The sequence below is a fragment of the Vanessa cardui genome, chromosome 19 (genome assembly GCF_905220365.1).
Source record: "Vanessa cardui chromosome 19, ilVanCard2.1, whole genome shotgun sequence".
NCBI lineage: Eukaryota > Metazoa > Arthropoda > Insecta > Lepidoptera > Nymphalidae > Vanessa > Vanessa cardui.
The window spans coordinates 7,132,157-7,153,285 of NC_061141.1; the positions used below are offsets into that span (position 1 = coordinate 7,132,157).

The 21,129-nt window shown below is 41.2% G+C and overlaps 2 protein-coding genes across 2 annotated transcripts; both read left to right on the forward strand.

Moving 5' to 3' along the window:
* The first annotated feature begins 763 nt into the window (after positions 1-763).
* Positions 764-2,679, forward strand: LOC124537737. The gene is made up of 2 exons (XM_047114629.1): positions 764-2,026; positions 2,551-2,679. The coding sequence occupies exons 1-2, from the start codon at positions 764-766 to the stop codon at positions 2,677-2,679; spliced, it is 1,392 nt and encodes a 463-aa protein (XP_046970585.1).
* Positions 2,680-10,298: 7,619 nt separating this feature from the next.
* LOC124537738 lies at positions 10,299-11,165 on the forward strand. Its single transcript, XM_047114630.1, has one exon. It carries the CDS (start codon positions 10,299-10,301, stop codon positions 11,163-11,165), a length of 867 nt encoding a protein of 288 aa, XP_046970586.1.
* The last annotated feature ends 9,964 nt before the right edge of the window (positions 11,166-21,129 follow it).

Genomic DNA, 21,129 nt, shown 5'->3' on the forward strand with positions numbered 1-21,129 from the left:
ATCGGAGTAAAGGTGGACAGGGTCCGAAAGGCCAAAAATAGTAAGATCCTGCTGAGTTGTGCAGAAAAGGAAGACATAAACAAAATCAAAACCCAAATAACAAAAACTACTAAGTTAAAAATTCATGAACCGAAACCCCAAAACCCGCTAATAAGGATCAATAACATCATGGCGTACCTAAGGGATGAGGAAATTGTCGAACATATCAAGGCTCAAAACAAGAAACTTTTTGAGGACCTGCCTGGACAAGACTCATCCCTTAAGGTTAGATACAGAAAAAGGGCGAGGAACGCGCTACAATGCCACGTCGTCCTTGAAGCTGCACCGATCCTACACAAAAAGATGATAGAGGTGGGGTCGGTCCACATATCAATCCACAGGAGGGATGTGGAGGACCAATCACCGCTTATACAATGTTCGAAATGCCTAGGATTCGGACACACCAAAACACTATGCAAAGAGCCGCATCAACACTGCAATTACTGCGGAGGTGCGCACTCTTGGCAGGAGTGCCGAACCAGGCAGGAGGATAAACCACCCAAGTGCAAAAATTGCAAGGACGCGAAGGTTCAAGACCCCTTCCCACATATGGCATTCAGTAATGAGTGCCCTCAACGCCTAATGTGGGACAGACTGGCGCGTTCCAAGATTAGCTATTGCTAAGGTCAGCCAAACCGACCTGAGGGCCCTAACAAACGTCGACAGGAGAGGTGGAACGAGACTGGGGATTATACAATGTAATCTCCAGCGCTCGAAACAAGCAATGGCTGAGCTGCTGAAGCTTAACGAGGTAAGGGGCATAGCCATGGCACTGGTGCAGGAACCATATACGGGTTCAAGCGGTAGTGTCAAACAATACCCCGGCACAAGAGTCATCCAGTGCACCCAAAACATCCACAGCCGTAACCCAGTGAAAGCTGCAATAATCGTCTTCGACGACCGGTTGAGAGTCATACAAGACCCTCAGCTGGTCTCCGAAACCGAGGTAGCAGCGATACTGGAGATCGGAAGCTTCAGACTCGGAGCAATCTCGGTCTACTTTGACGGGAATGTCGACATCGGGCCCTACATTGATAGAACTAAAGTAATAGCTAACACCCTGAAAACGCCAAATACCCTTGTAGCGGGAGACATCAACGCTTGGAGCTACTGGTGGGGTAGCGCCTCAGAGGACCAGAGAGGGACGGAATACTGCGCCTTCCTCAACGAAATGGACTACCACATCCTCAACACCGGACAAACCCCGACGTTCGAGGTTTGGAGAGACAATAGGCACTGCACCAGCATTGTGGACGTAACCGCCTGTAGTTCGTCTTTGTTGGGGAAGTTAAGGGACTGGAAGGTGGACGCAACGCTGATCACATCAGACCACAATGCCATAACATACACACTGGTACTAGGCGGGAGGCTGCAACAAGCACCTATTCCAACGACCAGGGTGTATAACACCAAGAAGGCGGACTGGTCAGCGTTCAGAGAGACATTCCTTTCTTCACTCACAGAGATGAACGTTACGTCGGAGAGAATAGATGCCATTGTTTCCGGAGAGGAGATGGAGTACCTGATCGAAGCCTACACAACATCCATTCAGATAGCAAGCGAGATTGCTATTCCGAAGTTAGGCAGAAGGCGTAAGGGCACCGTCCTTCCCTGGTGGTCCGAAGAGATTGATCTCCTCAGGAAGAACGTCCTGACCAAAAAGAGGAGGATCAAAAATGCTGCACCCCACCGGAGGAAATCTGTATTAAAAGAATGCCTTGAGGCCAAGGATAACTACATCCAAAAATCCTTGGAGACCCAAACTCAGAGTTGGAAGGAGTTCTGCACCAGGCAGGACAGGGAGAGTGTGTGGGATGGGATCTACCGTGTACTCAGAAAAACAGCAGGTAGAAGAGAAGACCTTCTACTGAGAGGTAACGACGGTAGGACACTAAACCCTAAAGAGTCTGCCGACCTCCTAGCTAATACGTTCTACCCTGAAGACACGGTGGAAACCGACACCCCTTGTCACATCAGCTACCACCTAGTATTAATAACTATAAATTGTCAAGTGCGTTCTTTAGAAAATTAACTAAACATGGAGGATCATTAATATACACAAAACAGAATATACATTGTAAAGAGCGAAAAGACATTGTGGATCTTTCAATAGAGCGCACTGTTGAACTGTCATGCGTGGAACTCGAGCATACTATAGCTATGTGCGTGTACCGACCTCCACAATCGGATTTTAACCTTTTTGAATGTGTGATGGAGGACTTAAGCGAGTCTGTACTGGGCGAAAGAATATAGTTATTTGTGGAGATTTTAACAGTGACGTGAACATTTAAGTGCAATCTTCCATAAGTACTAGGTTTATAAATTTATTTCAATCTTATAATCTAAATAACATACTTTGTGAACCTACAAGAATATCAGCTGTGGCGTAGCCTATTTTTCTATTATAATTTTTATTTCTTTTTTTTTTTACTTTTGTTAAATTATAAGTGTGTATTTTATGTTTTAATTATTTTTTATAAATTTTATTATTTTATTAATTTCAACGGACAGAATAAATACGACAAGTCTTTTTATATACGTAAGCGCGCGAGCGACGCGGTCAGACTCCGCCCCATTGCGGGGCGACGTCCACCCGCGGGCCCTGCGGCCGGCCGGCCGTCGCAGGCGCTTCACAAGTAAAAATTATTGTTAATTGTAAAATTAATTCTTTTTAGTTCGCTAAAACTTCCGGGTCGATCTGCACGTCGCTCGCATGCTCGCTAGCTACATACGTAATTCAAAGTGTCTCATCGTTTACTTAAGGACTTAAATTAATTAGTGTAATAAGTATAATAGTTGGTGAATCCAATAAAAACAATATTCGCAATTATCGTGATTTACATATCCTGTGTTACTCCTCCTCAGTAGTGATACAACCTACCACTAAACTGGTGACCCCGTAGAGCACGACGCTTATTCTCTTCTGCTTGAATCTTGAAAGTACCCTACACGATGACGACAGACGGAAAGAAAGATGGCGCCGAGCAAATAGCAGAGTCATGCCGAGTTGGCGTACGCGTGCCGCCATTTTATCCTGAAAAGCCGGCGCTCTGGTTTGCACAATTGGAAGGTCAATTCGTCCTCGCCAACATCACCAGCGACACGACGAAGTTCTACTACGCCATTGCGCAGCTCGAACCTCAATACGCAGCCGAAGTGGAGGACATCATTACCACACCTCCTAACACCGGAAGATACGATAAGTTGAAGGCGGAACTAATAAAGAGGCTTTCGGTATCTCGAGAAAAGAAGGTGCAACAGCTCCTTTTGCATGAGGAGCTCGGGGACCGGAAACCATCACACTTCGTACGCCACCTACAAAATCTAGCGGGACCCGGCGTTCCAGAGGAGTTCTTAAGGACGATTTGGACCAGCCGACTGCCACAGAGCACGCAGTCGATCATCGCGTCGCAACCTCGAGCATCGCTAGAAGAGCTGGCCGACCTAGCAGACCGGATTCATGACGTGGTCACGCCCAACTTGCAAGTGGCCTCCGCATCAAGCCCAGCTCCACCTGAAAGCAGCGTCAACGCCATGACTCGTCAAATCTCTGAACTCACTAGGCAAGTGGCGGAGCTGACGACGAGGGTGAGCAGGATGTCGCGACCCAGGCAGCGTGACCGTTCCAGGAGTCGAAGGCGCCAGAACTCCAGTTCCTCGAAGTCTCAGTGCTGGTACCACACTAAATTCGGCGAAAAGGCGAAAAGGTGCATAAAACCGTGCGAATTCTCGGTAAACTCAACGGGCGGTCGTTAACGGCGACTGCCGATTGCCCGAGTATCGGTCGCCTATTCGTTACGGATGCGAAAACAAAAACGCAGTTCTTAGTGGACACTGGAAGTGACCTCTGTGTTTTTCCGTGGAGTGGTATTAGAGACTCTAAGACTAAAACGAATTACGATTTATGTGCCGCTAATGGTAGCAAAATAAATACATACGGGTATGTAAATCTAGTCTTAAATATAGGCCTACGCCGCGACTTTCCCTGGCGATTTATTGTAGCCGATGTCACAAGGGCGATAATAGGCGTTGATTTTTTATCTTACTATAATTTAATTGTGGATTGCAGGAATCAACGTCTTATCGATAGCAACACAACGCTATATACTGTGGCTTTGCCTGCGTGTCCTGCTGACATTTCATCGGTAAAGGTGATCACTGGTGAGTCGGTTTATCATCACATACTACGGGAATATCCCGATATCACTCGTCCATCCGGTACTTTACATGCACCTAAATACAACACAGTACACCATATACGTACTACACCCGGGCCACCCGTATCATGCACACCACGAAGGCTGGCCCCTGACAAATTGAAGGTAGCTAAGGAGGAGTTTGCCACTATGCTTCAGATGGGCATAGCCAGACCCTCTGAGTCCCCGTGGTCGTCACCACTCCACTTGGCGCCAAAGAAAGACAACAGCTGGCGCCCCTGTGGCGACTACCGGCAACTCAACGCCCGTACAATACCGGACAGGTACCCGATCCGCCATATACATGATTTTGCGCACACAATTGCCGGTTGCAAGGTTTACAGCACTATCGACCTCGTAAAGGCGTACCACCAGATACCGGTTGCCTCAGAAGACGTACCAAAAACTGCTATTACCACACCTTTTGGCATGTACGAGTTCCCATTCATGACGTTTGGACTACGTAATGCCGGACAAACCTTTCAACGTTTCGTGGATGAAATGCTACGAGGATTGGAATTCTGTTACGCCTACCTGGACGATTTCCTAGTTTTCTCTGAAGATGAAGAAACCCATAAAGGTCACTTGAGGCAACTCTTCGCTAGGCTCCAAGAATATGGCATGGTAATCAACACTTCCAAATGTATCTTTGGAGTACCAGAGGTGACGTTTCTAGGATACCATATATCCACTAGCGGTACCAAGCCTTTACCTGCCAAAGTCCAGGCAGTTCAAAACTTCCCAGTGCCAAAGAACGTCAAAGAACTGAGAAGATTTCTGGGCATGCTGAACTTTTATAGAAGGTTTATACCGAACGCAGCTCAACACCAATCTCCGTTGAATGCACTTCTTGTTGGTTCTGTAAAAGGATCCGACCCCATAACCTTCACAGCAGTAGAACAGGAAGCTTTTAACGCCTGTAAGCAAAGTTTATGTGACGCAACACTATTGGCTCACCCAGATAGCCAAGCTAAATTAGCCATAGTAACAGACGCATCTGATGTGGCCATTGGAGCCGCTTTACAGCAGTTGACGCATGAGGGTTGGCAGCCACTCGCGTTCTACTCACATAAACTCAGTCCTGCCCAGCAAAAATATTCTTCGTATGATAGAGAGCTGCTAGCAACATATGAAGCGATCAAATATTTCAGGCATATGGTCGAAGCAAAAGATTTCGTGGTATATACAGACCATAAACCTTTGTGCTTCGCATTCAGTTCGCGTAAAGAAAATTGCTCACCAAGACAGTTCAGACACTTAGATTTTATATCGCAGTTTACAACGGATATAAGACACATATCAGGAAGAAACAACGTTGTCGCAGACACTCTCTCACGGATTGAGGAAGTTGCTAAACCAGTCGACTCTGAGCAGCTAGCACAATCTCAATCCACGGACGCCGAGTTGCAGAAGCTCCTTAACAGCGACACCTCTTTATCCTTGAAAAAGATGAAACTGCCAGGAACACACTCTGAACTGTATTGCGATGAGAGTAGCAATAGCATACGCCCATACGTTCCTCAAGACTTTCGCCGGAGAGTTTTTGAAAGTTTGCACTGTCTTAGCCATCCAGGTGCCAAATCAACAACCAGGATAGTCTCAGAGAGGTATGTTTGGCCAGGTATTAGAAAAGATTGCAGAGAATGGACACGAGCCTGCCCAGCATGCCAACGGTCAAAAATCTCTCGCCATTGCTCGCCATCTGTTAGAACTTTCAAATTACCACGATCACGGTTTGCTCATATCCATATCGATCTCGTTGGTCCATTGCCATATTCACACGGTTATAGATATTGCCTCACCGCCGTCGACCGTTTCACCCGTTGGCCTGAGGCCATACCCTTACGCGACATAACCGCTGAGTCCGTGGCCAACGCATTACTATTCGGATGGATATCACGCTTCGGTTGTCCCATCGACATAGTCACCGATCGTGGCGCACAATTTGAATCTGCCCTATTTAAGCGTTTGTCAGACCTCATCGGCTTCAAGCACAAAAGAACGACCGCGTATCACCCAGCATGTAACGGGATGGTGGAAAGATTTCATAGGCAACTTAAAGCCGCAATTACTTGCCACGGAAACCAAAACTGGGTCGAGTCTCTTCCGATAGTACTTTTAGGCATCCGGAGCGCTTATAAGGAAGACTTACGCGCCTCCTCAGCTGAGCTCGTCTACGGCGAAACACTTAGGTTGCCTGGGGAAATTCTTCATCCTCAAGCTGACGACTCAACCGACGTGGCAGATTACTTGACACGAATTCGGACATTTGCACGGAAGCTCAGACCAATACCAGCGTCGCGTCTTGGCACTAGGTCCTTCTTTGTTTTCAAAGATTTAAAAACAGCTTCTCACGTCTATCTCAGAGAGGAGATTAACCGTGGATCCCTTAAGCCGGCCTATACTGGCCCTCACGAGGTACTCAAAAACAACTCCAAAGTGCTTACCATTCTTTTTCACGGAAAACCTGTCACAGTATCTGCAGATCGTGTCAAACCAGCCTACATACTTCACGACACACATAACACAAACACACAAACAAACACACACTCCCCACAACACAACACGGAACATAAACACTTAACACCACCACTACAGGAACCCACTCAGCCTGATGCCGAAGGTGTTAATGACAGAAGGACACGTTCAGGTCGTAAAGTTCGATTCCCGGACTATTATCGCCCGTAGGACGGCCTCTGGAGGGGGGTGATGTGGCGTAGCCTATTTTTCTATTATAATTTTTATTTCTTTTTTTTTTACTTTTGTTAAATTATAAGTGTGTATTTTATGTTTTAATTATTTTTTATAAATTTTCTTATTTTATTAATTTCAACGGACAGAATAAATACGACAAGTCTTTTTATATACGTAAGCGCGCGAGCGACGCGGTCAGACTCCGCCCCATTGCGGGGCGACGTCCACCCGCGGGCCCTGCGGCCGGCCGGCCGTCGCAGGCGCTTCACAAGTAAAAATTATTGTTAATTGTAAAATTAATTCTTTTTAGTTCGCTAAAACTTCCGGGTCGATCTGCACGTCGCTCGCATGCTCGCTAGCTACATACGTAATTCAAAGTGTCTCATCGTTTACTTAAGGACTTAAATTAATTAGTGTAATAAGTATAATAGTTGGTGAATCCAATAAAAACAATATTCGCAATTATCGTGATTTACATATCCTGTGTTACTCCTCCTCAGTAGTGATACAACCTACCACTAAATCAGCGACTTCCGCAACCTGCATAGATAACGTGTTTTGTAGTTGTGAGGCCGTTAATAAGAAAATCTTATCAAACCTTACATCAGATCACTTTGGCCAAATGGTGTCAATAGGTATAAAAAAAAAATCAAAAGAAACGAAAAATCACTTGTAGGCCAATTACTGTAAAAGGTTCAATCAACTTCAATAATGCTTTACACTGTAGCCTTCCAAAATTGAATCTTAGCTCAAATGATCCCAACTCTTTATATAATTCTCTTTTACAAGTAATTAATAACGAATTCAATAAAATATATCAGTTAAAAATCTTTTATCAAAACAATGAAATGCAGTTCTCAGACTGGGCCACTACCGGTATCTATATAAGTCGAACTAAATTGTATGAGCTATATGAACTTAAGAAATATAATCGTGATTGTAAATTTATCAATTTTGTTAAAAAATATTCCAAGTTATTTAAACAAGTTTGTCAAACAGCTCGTTCGTTGCATATTAAAAATAAAGATGTAGTTAAAATGGACAAAGGGCTAACTCCGCTCTCCTTAGGCAAAGAGGACTGGCGCAAGCCTGTAGTACTAAGTACTGAGAACCGCAAGGAGGTATGGAAGAGCAAGAAGTTACACGGACGCTTCTATCGGGCCCTTCATGGACCCGATGTGGACTTTATGGCGTCCGTATCTTGGCTACGGTTCGGCAACCTATTTGATGAAACCGAAGGTTTTGTCTGTGCGATTGTGGACGAAGTTATCATGACGAACAATTACCGGAAGTATATTGTGAGGGATGGCACGGTGAACATATGTCGGGCGTGTCACACTCCGGGCGAATCCCTTAGTATAAATAATATATAGTATTTGCACAGACATAATCAAGTGGCCAAGATTATCCATCAACAACTTGCACTTCGATACGGTCTTGTGGTATCAGAGGTACCATACTACAGGTATGTGCCCGACCCAGTTCTCGAGAATGGTCATATCACACTGTACTGGGACCGATCTATAATCACTGACAGAACTGTTGTCGCCAACAAGCCTGATATAGTGGTGACAGATCGGTCAGAGCGCCGCACGATAATTGTTGACATCACCATCCCTCATGACGAGAATCTCGTGAAGGCTGAGAAAGATAAACAAATAAAATATCTTGACTTAGCTCACGAGGTTGTCGACATGTGGGATGTGGATACAGCAGTTATTGTGCCGATAGTTGTTTCAGCGAATGGCCTAATGGCCAAGAGCCTCGACCAACACCTTAAGAGGCTCTCGTTAGGTAGCTGGGTCAAGGGCCTGATGCAGAAGGCAGTACTCCTCGGCACGGCGCGTATTGTGAGGAAGTTCCTCTCTTTGGAGCCCTGACTACCGGTGGCTTGGACCCTGTTCCCGCCACTGGTTGGCCTCTGTATTTTATATTTTTAAATATATTTTATATGTTTGCATTTTATATTTAAAAATGTAATATTATATGAGTGAAAATTTTTATAAATAAAAAAAAAAAACCGCCTTCAAAAATGAACTAAAAAGAAAAAAATAATCAGTTACATCCATATCCAATTTACGATTTTTTAATCACCTCTCAAAGTCGGTGCCAACATTGCTATATATGCATATAGGTACATAATACATACATACAAAAACTAAATCTATTTATTGTATAGATGACACCATTAGACAAACCTTACTATCGATACAAATTAAATGATTTCAATATAGGAATTTATTTACTTTGTTGGCACCGCCTTCAAAAGGTGATTAAAAAATCGTAAATTGGATATGGATGTAACTGATTATTTTTTTCTTTTTAGTTCATTTTTGAAGGCGGTTTTTTTTTTATTTATAAAAATTTATTTACTGCTTTTCAGTGTTGTTTTGTTATTTATAATTACAATTGGTAGTGTTTGTCATTCACTTTAATGCCGTTAATCATTGAGGAGTTCTCCTGGTAGTCCACCATCAGCTAGACTTCATCATAGGCATGTTTACTAACATCAATTGCTTGACGACTATCTTAAAGAAATAGAACTAAGCCCGTAAAATAGTTACTTACTAATAGGTTCTGATTACTAGTTGTGGTCTTCATCATCAGTTCCACTTCATCAAATGTCACTTTTCGTGAGCATATGACCAAGGCACTTTGAATAAAACCGAAATCACTATAGGTGTGCCTATAAAATTTGAGGAGTTCCCTCGATTTCTCCAGGATCCCATCATCAGATCCTGATCTCCTGACAATGGGACCACCTGTAAAACATGCCCTTTCAAACAAAAAAAGAATTGTTAAAATCGGCCCAGCCATCTTCGAGTAATTCGGTAACATACATAAAAAATAAAAAAAAAAAAAAAAAAAGGCCCCGACGAATTGAGAACCTCCTCCTTTTTTTGAAGTCGGTTAAAAATAAATAAAAAGTTATAATAATAAAAATAATATACAAGATTATACAATGAAATAAAAATAAAGTATGTACTGTAGTAACCTAGTTATCCCAAAGAAGTTTTACTTACCTGTGATTCAAATATGGTGTGGAGGCAGTACGGGCCCTCATAGAAATGAAAACCGTGCGTTATTGTTAGTTGGCATTACGGGAACTTAAGTGAAAGACAACCGTACCTACGTATTTGTGTGCAGGCAGTATGGGCCTTCATATAAATGAAAACCATGCGTAATTGTGTGTAGGCAGTGCGGGCCTTTAAATAAATAAAAACTGCACGTTATTGCGTAAGTGGCAGTATGGGCCTCATGATATTAGAAACCATACTTAAAAATTTGTAAAGTTGTGTTTTGTGGTATAGGCCATGTGAGCCTTTCCTAAAATGCAGTATGAGCATTCCTGTTATATGTTCCTCGGATATGGCAAATCTACTTCCACCCCCGGAAAAACTTGACCTAGAAGGTGACAACGCCACGATTGCGTTACGATGGGAAAAATGGAAAAGGTCTTTTAATATTTACTTAGACGCTACAGAAATTAATGGACCTGAAAGAAGAAGGGCTACGTTATTACTATTAGGTGGATCGGACCTACAAGAAATTATTTACAATCTACCTGGAGCACATGTAGATGCCTCCGAAGGAGTTGATGTATTCAGCACTGCATTCGATAAACTTGATGGATATTTTCTTCCAAAGCAAAATAAAATCTATGAAAGGCATATTTTTCGCCAAATTATACAAGAGGAGAATGAAAAATTTGAAAAGTTTGTTGTTAGGCTCCGAAATCAAGCAGGGAAGTGCAAATTTAGTAATGCCGAGGAGAACTTGATTGACCAGATTGTAGAGAAATGTTCATCTTCAGAACTTCGTAAGAAAATATTGACCCTAGGAGATAATGTACCACTTGATAAAATTATTATGGAGGCTAATTCATTAGAAGCTGTGGGGTATCAGCTAGAAGGATATGGACAAAACAAGACTACCACTTCGAATAGCTCTGATATTAATGCAATAAAAAATCGTTCTATTAAGCCAGGATTCATTAAATCAGGAAAAGGGAAATGCGGAAGATGTGGACATATTACACACACCTTGCCAAATCAAAAGTGTCCAGCAAAAAAGAAAACTTGTCACGCTTGCGGCAAAATAGGTCATTTCAGTGCGTGGTGCAGGACAATACCACAGAAACGGAAATTTGAAAATAAGCAAAATGAAGACAATAAATATAAAAGAAAAAGGCAAGAGAAAGATGTAAATTCTATTGAAGAAGAGACAGCTGAATAATATGTTTTTAATATGAATGATGATGATGAAATGAAATGAAAGATGCTATGATTGAATGTCTATTGGGAGGTGTTAATCTAGATATGTTAATAGATTCTGGCTGCAAACTAAATCTAATTACTGACAAAGCTTGGGAAATGTTAAAAATGAATAGTGTGAAAGTATGCAACCAAACCAAGGGTTCAAATAATAAATTATCATTATGGAAGTAAAACGGCATTGGATGTAAAAGGAACCTTTAATACCACCATTAAAACGAATGGGCGATCTGTTTACACTAAAGTTTATGTAATTAATGGCGGATCAAGAAATCTATTGGGAAAAGAAACCGCAATTGGGTTAGCCGTCTTAAAATTAGGCATTGGTGTACATGAGGTCAGAGAAAAAACCAGCCTTTTACAAAATTAAAGGATGTTCTGGTCGAAATTCCCATTGATGAGAAGTGCAAACCAGTATCACAGCCATATAGAAGAATACCTATTCCTATTGAAAAAAAGGTTGAACATAAAATACAGAAACTGCTTGAGTTGGACATTATAGAAAAAGTACAGGGACCTTCTCAATGGGTTTCACATGTTGTTCCTATACTAAAAGATGACAATGATTTACGGTTATGTGTCGATATGAGGCGGGCTAATATGGCAGTTATGAGGGAAAATCATCCCTTACCCTGTATGGATAATCTATTGCCGAAAATAAAAAAGCCAAATTCTTCTCCAAACTAGACATCAAAAATGCTTTCCATCAGGTGGAAATTCATCCCAATTCCAGACACTTAACGACATTTATAACATCTAAAGGACTATACAGATATAAGCGATTGATGTTCGGAATCACCTGTGCACCCGAATTATTTCAGAAAATATTAGAGAAAATACTAGTGGGATTAGACGGAGTAATAAATTTTATTGACGATATTTTAGTTTATACCAGGGCTTTCGAATCAGAGCTGTGTTTCTACGATAAAATTTTACTAAGGGGTAGTCGGGTAAGAACTAAGACAGAGGGTTTTAGAAGCAGCACATGAAGGTCACCCGGGAATAGTTGCAATGAAAAGTCGTCTAAGGTCTAAGGTTTGGTGGCCACGTATAGATAAAGATGCCGAGATCCTTGTAAAACAATGTAAAGGATGCACTGTTGTCGGTTTGCCTACCCCACCAGTTCCAATGAAGCGAAGAGAACTCCCTGTTGCTGCCTGGGTAGATATTGCAATAGATCTACTTGGACCTTTGCCAAATAATGAATACTTGTAGTTATTATTGATTATTATAGTCGACACAAGGAAATAAAATTTACTAAAATAATAACGAGTTCAAAGATTATAAAATTATTAAAAGAAACATTCAGTCGCCTTGGCTATCCTGTTTCTATCACAGCAGACAACGGTCGTCAATTCATAAGTGAGGAATTCAAAGAATATTGCAGACAGTTTAATATAAAAATATTTAACACCATTCCCTACTGGCCTCAAATGAATGGCGAAGTAGAAAGACAAAACAGGGATATTTTAAAAAGGTTAAAAATAAGTCAAGTGCAAAAAAGTGATTTAAAGGAAGCTGTATGGGAATATTTAATGATGTATAACTCGACACCACATACTGTAACAGGCAAAACACCTACCGAACTATTTTTTAAGAGGATGATTAAAGACAAAATTCCTTCATTGTTATATAGTGAACGTGTATTGGACGATTCAGAAGTTAGAGACAGGGATGCAATACATAAAGAAAGAGGAAAAGAGTACGGAGATAGAAAGCGAAGAGCTCAATAAACAATGATCACAGAAGGTGACAAAGTATATGCGAAGGACATGGAGAAAGGGTATAAATTATCAGTTAATTACAAATTAACTCCGCATATAGTGGAAAGAACAGAAGGTGGAGACGTACTCGTGAGAAATGAAAAAACTGGTCAAACACTTAGACGCAATGTTATACATTTAAAAAAAATTGAAGGTGAATGGAAAGTTCAAAACAATGGTGGAAAGGAAATTGAAGAGGAAAAGGAGGGAAATTAAATGGATCAGAGTGAAGAAAAATAGTAGATTTAGTAGTAAATAAATAGTACGCCTGGGTTTATTATCTAAGTTTATTCTTTATAGTATAAAATTGTCTACTAAATATTATTACAAAATTTAAACTTCTTGATTATAGTACTAAGTGATTATTATGAATATCTCTTGTTGGAAAATTATTCTGTGTTTTTATATTACTCATCTTTCAGCAATTATATTTGGTATATTTATAAAAGGATATATTTTCAATAAATAATTATATTAAGGAAGGGATGTAGTGTTTGTATACTTGTCTCGAGTACACGTGTAGTGGGGGTACAGTTGCGCGCGAGCCGGTGGTGAGAACGGACGTGTAATCTACAGCTACTGGTGACATAACGAGCCAATAACTCATATTTGTGATAGTACGAGTACTACAGACACCCTGCACCATCATTCAATTTAGGAGGCTCTACACTCATAAAATACTGAATTGCCATATATTAAAGTCTTACAATATCTCTATATAAACTACAGTACTAGTAGAATTAAACTGGAGTCGACCGGACCGCCTACAAGAATAAAGAGAGGAGTCAGGCAAGACGATCGGATACCCCACACATTAGTGCCATTTTCATTTCATTTTGAGCAATCCAAGACTATAATCGAAAGCCTGTTTACCCAAGACCCAACAACAAGAAAATGAAATTGCTGAATAAGTTGCTGGGTCTCAGTATTATGGACAAAAATACCAAAAATATATTTGACCACAGCAGCAAAACACCTGGACTTGGTTGAGTACACGCCTTTATAAAACGCAATCTTTCAGTCTCTATACGCAAAGCTGAAGTGACTAGCTTAAATGGAATTTATGCTTTCAACAGAGAAGAAATAACAAATTTCTGTTATAAACTTGGCGACTTAATGAAAAAACAAAAGTTTATTCCCAGCAATACTTATAACGCTGGCCAAACTGGTATCACCACGGTGTGAGACTCGGGTTTGTTGCAAGTGGCGAGCGAGGGAGGAACACAACAGTCATATATGCGATGAGTGCAGCCAGAAACTTCATACCGCTTATGTTTATTTTTGCCAGTCGGAGAATGACCTTTATTAGAAAAAGATGGACCAGCTGGTGCATTATATGCCAACTCTGAAATAGGATGGATTAACGAAGATTTATATCTTCTTGCTATATCTTCTTCTGATAGCCTGTACGTCTGCTATACAAAGCAGTGTTTGCTTTGATATTGAAAAAATATTCGAAAATAAAAAATAAATTTTAGAGAACCAATTCTCTGAATTCGTGGCCCAAATTCAAACTCTAATCAACGTACAAAATGGAATAATTCAAAAAGTGTCCGTTTTGTATAGACACGTAACGGACACTTTTACTTACTACTTGCATAGGCAAATGGAAAATAAAGTTTCCCAGATAGTTTCATCATGTAATACCGATGTTAAAGTTGAGTGACAGCAAAGGTCGAGACGAATATATTCCATTGCATATGAAGCCAGTTAACAACGCTCAAGATTTGGACAACCTTGAAAAGCAGTTATCGGACTCACGATTCAAAGACTAATTGAAAAATATATGTTCCATGCTTTGTTCTGGCGTATGGTGCACCAGTGGTATGAAAAATACACTATTAAAAATAATGAAATGTTTCTCAAAACGATTTTGAAAAACGCTAAAAGCAGAAATTTAGGAAAGGAAACAGAGCTTTAACATGAAGACGATCGACATCTAAAAGAAATGCAAAACGTATTAAGGTCTCCGAAAATGATGCGATATAGAAGAATAAGAAACCAGAAATGGTAGAAAATAAGGCTAACGATGCAATGCAGAGCACCTCAAAACGCATTGCCAATTCTGACCTTATAATCGGTAAGAAGACAAGAGTTTGAATCTGAAACAAAAATGACTATGACATCAGTGAATTTACTACCAATATACGTTACGTGAACGGTAAAGAAAATATAGTGGCCGACGCATTAAGTCGCATTGAAACGATAAACTGTCCATCTAAAATTAAATACCAAGAAATAGCAAACGCACAAGAAGAAGATAACAATATACAACAATTACTACAACAAAATAATTTATCGCTGAAAAAATTTAATATGCCAAACACCGATATCGGACTATACTGTGAAACTTCAACAACTTATATTCGTCCATATATTCCTACATGGTACCGAAGAAAAGTATATAATAGTATACACAACATAAGTCATCCCGGTACAAGAACAACTAGCAAGCTGATATGTAAAAAAATATTTTGGCTCTCAATGAATACAGACATCGCGCAATGGACAAAAACTTGTGTTAATCGCCAGAAAAGCAAAATACATCGTCACACATTCAGCCCGACTCATTCATTCCCGCCAACCGAAATTTTTCAACACGTACCGACATCGTCGGACCTCTCCCTACAACCGCTCGGGGTTAAGGTAGGTAAGGTAAGGTATGCGATCAGTTACGTGTTTTTATGGCAAAACTATACATAATAAAGCATAAGGTACCCTTCCCCATATTACTCATGATGTATAGGAACGTATAGGACCCTAGCAGAAAGTATCATATCCTACGGCCTGGGTAGTTATGGACGTACATTTAAAACTTACCTAGACCGAATATTTAAAATACAGCAAAGAATATTAAAAAATGTAGTACCCCAAAAAATTCAAATTAAAATAAAAAACAAAATTTCTCTTTTCAAATATTGTAAAGTCTTACCAGTGTATGATCTAATTAAACTCGTTATACTCTCTAACAATTATTTTAATAATGAACTAAAAAATCCTTATATTCATAATATGACTACCAGAAATATAACCAATAAAAACTTAACCTTTCCAAGAACCAAAAATCTATACGGGAAAAAATCTCTTAACTATGTCCTACCTATGTTTATAAATGAGTTACCAAAAAATATTTGAGAAAAAATTACAGAAAAAAATATCAAAAATGTCCTAAAAAAATATTTTTATCAAAAATTATAATATACTATGTATGTATATATATGTATATGTGTGTATGTGTATATGGTATGTATATAAATAAAAAAATATATATAATTAAATGAGACATTTGGGAACAGCCTGTATTGTTTAGTTTTACTAAATAGTATATGCGAATACTTTTCTTAGCCAATACAAACCAGAAAATGGTTTAATGGCTTGTGAAATATATTAATGTGTATGTTTTATTATAAAAAGAAATAAATAAAAAACTAATTTTTCCTTTTTGCCTTTACGTAATTAGACCCTCGAAGAACCGCCATACTGGTACAAATGACCAAATATTTTGTCATTATCATCTCCCGGTCTTAAAGCAATCCCGACCGTTGATAATAATAATAATAATAAATACGTCAACACGAAAAAAAATGGGGCTGTCATAAAATTATTTAAAGAAATTAATGAAAAAATTCTATATTTATCTAAAAAAGTGTAAACAGATATTCTTGGATCATAAATAATAAAATATACGTACAATTATACAAAAATGAACAGATATACCTACATCAATAATTCTACCAAAAATAAAAGTGACATTGTCAAACCAAAATAAGAATGTTTAAAACCCAAAAACATGTTGACAAGAGCCAGACAACGAGCGCACAACTATCCATCCCCGGACCCGCCGCTCAGCTCCGCCTCGCAGACACAGGACCCCGCACAAGGAAGTAGTCTGGTGTCTGCAGTTGCGTCGAGCTCGAGCGACGAGTACTTCTCCCCGCCGACGTCGCCAACACCTGTACGTCGAGCGGGGAGACGCCGGCCACCGACGGGCTTGGGAGCCAGAGGCCAACCGGTCTCGAACAGGGTCCCCGCTTCCGGTGGTGGTGTGCAGCGCATGCGATGGACACAACCCATCAATGAAAATGTCATGCGCGCATACTATGGGGCTACAAAGGGGGGAACTAACCTCACGGCGTACCGTGTTAGGATGCTCTCTCTGTTTCAGGCGCTTGAACCAGCTGTCAACGTCTCGGCTCAACGACTGTCGGATCAGGTGCGAGTCATTCTGCGTAACAACAGGCTGAGTGACACCGTACTTGATCGGATTCGCTCGGAAACATGTAATAGCGGTGTCACTTCCGGCCCGTCAACGCCCGTGGTTGAGGTACCACTTCCTACAATACCACAGGGCCTAGAACATGATGACGAGGGCGGTGGTGACATGGCTATTACAACAAGTAAGTACAGTGATCATTTGAGGAGCGCACTGGGGGATGCGATTCGGGAGTATCGTAACACTCCCGCTGAGCTTAGGCCACGGTTGCCACGTTTACCCATGACTAAACGGAATAGGGACCTAGTGTGCACTCTGGATTCACTGCTCACAGATTATTTTGGGGGCAGTGAAAATCTCGAGGATACGCACTCAATTCTGTTTTGTGCGGTTGTTGCAGCATGTCGTGTAGCTGGTGTTACATTTGAAGACACCGAACGTGCTACACGACCAAAGGCTGTTGCACCGGCCTGGCAGAGCAGGATTGAGAAACGTATTAATGAGACCAGAGTGCTCATTGGAAAACTATATTGTTTTAAGGAAGGGAATACGCGTCCACGTGTAATGCGTTTCGTGGGGCGGGCGTTCTTGGGGACTGGTATAGGTCCGCAAGAATATCCGTCCCATGTCGTGGAGCGTATTGACTTCCTAAAACAAAAAGTTTATGCATGGGCAAGCCGCATCCGTCGGTACAGGCGGCGAGTGGACCGTTATCACTTGAATCGCAAATTCCAGAGCGATCAAAGGTGGGTGTACAGAACGTGGGAGCGACTCGACCAGGATGTGAACGATGGATGCCGCCCAGATGATGATGCCACGAATACATTTTGGCGCAACATCTGGTCGGTGCCCGTCGACCACATTGAAGGTGATTGGATGCTGGAGGTCAGGCAAGCGTGCGAGCCTTTGGAAGTGATGGGAAAAATTTCCATTGCTTCTGAAGATGTAGCCGCTGCAGTTCGATCCGTTTCCAACTGGAAGTCTCCGGGACCGGACGGGCTGCATAACTTCTGGCTAAAATGGCTACGCAGCTCGCATGAATGCTTGGCATCCCAGTTCCAGTCAGCTCTAGAGTCTGGGTCGCTACCACAGTTCCTTACCACCGGAGTCACCCACCTGCTCCATAAGTCAGGTAGTGCAACGGATCCTAAAAATTATAGACCGATTACTTGTTTACCGACGGTCTATAAGCTCCTTACCGCCATTCTGAGAGATAAGATTAATAGTCACATACAGAATAATAGTATTTTGTCTGTCTCTCAGAATGGATGTAGGGGTGGATCACGAGGCACTAAGGAGCTACTCCTCATTGATATGACCATTAGCCAACAGGTTCGTCGTTCTCGAAAGAGTCTGTCGACATGCTGGATAGATTACAAGAAGGCCTATGATTCCGTGCCGCATACATGGCTCTTGAGGGTGCTGGAGTTGTATAAATTAGATACAACTCTATGCAGTTTCTTGAGATCATGTATGGGGCAATGGCGGACAGTCCTTCGCTATCCAGGATGCCGAACGATTCATGGTAATGACGAACCGATAAGGATTGAGCGGGGAATATTCCAGGGCGATAGTTTGAGTCCATTGTGGTTTTGTTTAGCCTTGAACCCCCTAAGTACTCTCTTGGAGAGTTCAAGGCTGGGCTATCGTTTGCGGAGAGGAGGTAAAGTAATATCCCACCTACTTTACATGGATGACTTAAAGCTCTTTGCACCTTCAGATTCACAACTAATGGAGTTACTAAAGGTAACAGAAACTTTTAGTAATTCTATTAGAATGGAATTTGGAGTTGACAAATGCGCGGTTATGCATGTAAAGCGAGGAGAGATTATGGAATCTGACGGATTACAACTTTCAGATTCCATAAACTTTAAGTCACTGTCCGCAAACGAATCATACAAATACTTGGGTATGTCGGAAGCGTTAGGCATCAATGTGACCGACATGAAACAATCATTGCAGGAGCGTTTCTTTGGTCGCCTGAAAAAGGTACTCAAAAGTCTTTTATCAGGTGGCAATAAGGTTCGCGCCTTCAATGGTTGGGTCATGCCGGTCTTGATGTACTCTTTCGGCATACTCAAGTGGACTCAAAAAGAACTAGACGCCTTGGATAGGAAAGTCCGTGTCCTGCTGACTGCATATCGAATGCATCATCCTCGGTCTTCGGTGATGAGATTGTACATCCCACGGAGATGTGGTGGCCGTGGCTTTTTAAATGCCAAGACCCTACATAACCGTGAGGTATACAAACTCAGGGAGTATTTTCTCCACACTGACTTGGATATGCACCGAGATGTAGTTACAATGGACAAGGGACTAACTCCGCTCTCCTTAGGCAAAGAGAACTGGCGCAAACCTGTAGTACTAAGTACTGAGAACCGCAAGGAGGTATGGAAGTGCAAGGAGTTACACGGACGCTTCTATCGGGTCCTTCATGGACCCGATGTGGACTTTATGGCGTCCGTATCTTGGCTACGGTTCGGTAACCTATTTGGTGAAACCGAAGGTTTTGTCTGTGCGATTATGGACGAAGTTATCATGACGAACAATTACCGGAAGTATATTGTGAGGGATGGCACGGTGGACATATGTCGGGCGTGTCACACTCCGGGCGAATCCCTTAGACATATTATTTCCGGTTGTTCTCGTCTTGCTAACGGAGAGTATTTGTACAGACATAATCAAGTGGCCAAGATTATCCATCAACAACTTGCACTTCGATACGGTCTTGTGGTATCAGAGGTACCGTACTACAGGTATGTGCCCGACCCAGTTCTCGAGAATGGTCATATCACACTGTACTGGGACCGATCTATAATCACTGACAGGACTGTTGTCGCCAACAAGCCTGATATAGTGGTGATAGATCGGTCAGAGCGCCGCACGATAATTGTTGACATCACCATCCCTCATGACGAGAATCTCGTGAAAGCTGAGAAGGATAAACAAATAAAATATCTTGACTTAGCTCACGAGGTTGTCGACATGTGGGATGTGGATACAGCAGTTATTGTGCCGATAGTTGTTTCAGCGAATGGCCTAATGGCCAAGAGCCTCGACCAACATCTTAAGAGGCTCTCGTTAGGCAGCTGGGTCAAGGGCCTGATGCAGAAGGCAGTACTCCTCGGCACGGCGCGTATTGTGAGGAAGTTCCTCTCTTTGGAGCCCTGACCACCGGTGGCTTAGACCCTGTTCCCGCCACTGGTTGGTCTCTGTATTTTATATTTTTAAATATATTTTATACATATGTTTGTATTTTATATTTAAAAATGTAACTTTATATGAGTAAAAATAAATAAATAAGTAAAAAAATAATAATAATAATATTTATTTGGCAATAATAGAAGTACAGAAAATAAATGACACATACAGAGTACTTAGAAAAAACATTTCACAATATAATAGATTAATGACCCCATGCTAGGAAAATCCTGTGTTATGGGGAACATTCATCCGTCCACTACAACTAATTAAATCGACTATGTTTTCAAAGTAGAATACACATTTCATATTATAATAGCAGATAATATATATACTTGTTTATTTATTTTTTTTATTTATTATTATTTTTATATTTTTTTTTTGTGTCCCGACCAACGGTAAGATTTTGTTAAAAAGTGTAATATATGGTAATTATGTAAAAAGTAGGAAGTAAGAAGTATGTCTATTCGTGCGTGATAAGGTATGTATGAGAGTGGTTGTGGAGAGATGTGTGTGTGGGTGAGGTTGTGTGGGTGGGTTCGTGGGGTGTTGTGTATTTATTGAATTGTTGAGTGTGGTATTTGTACCTGATAGCTATGGTAATAAGGTAATTAATATGTGTGTTACTGGGAATAATTGCGAAATTGATAGTTTTTGTTTTTTACTCCAGTTGTCCTTTATATGCTGGTTTAATAAGGTTTTCTGTTTCGTGATAGTCTAGCGACATTAGATATTCTTTGGTGTTGTTT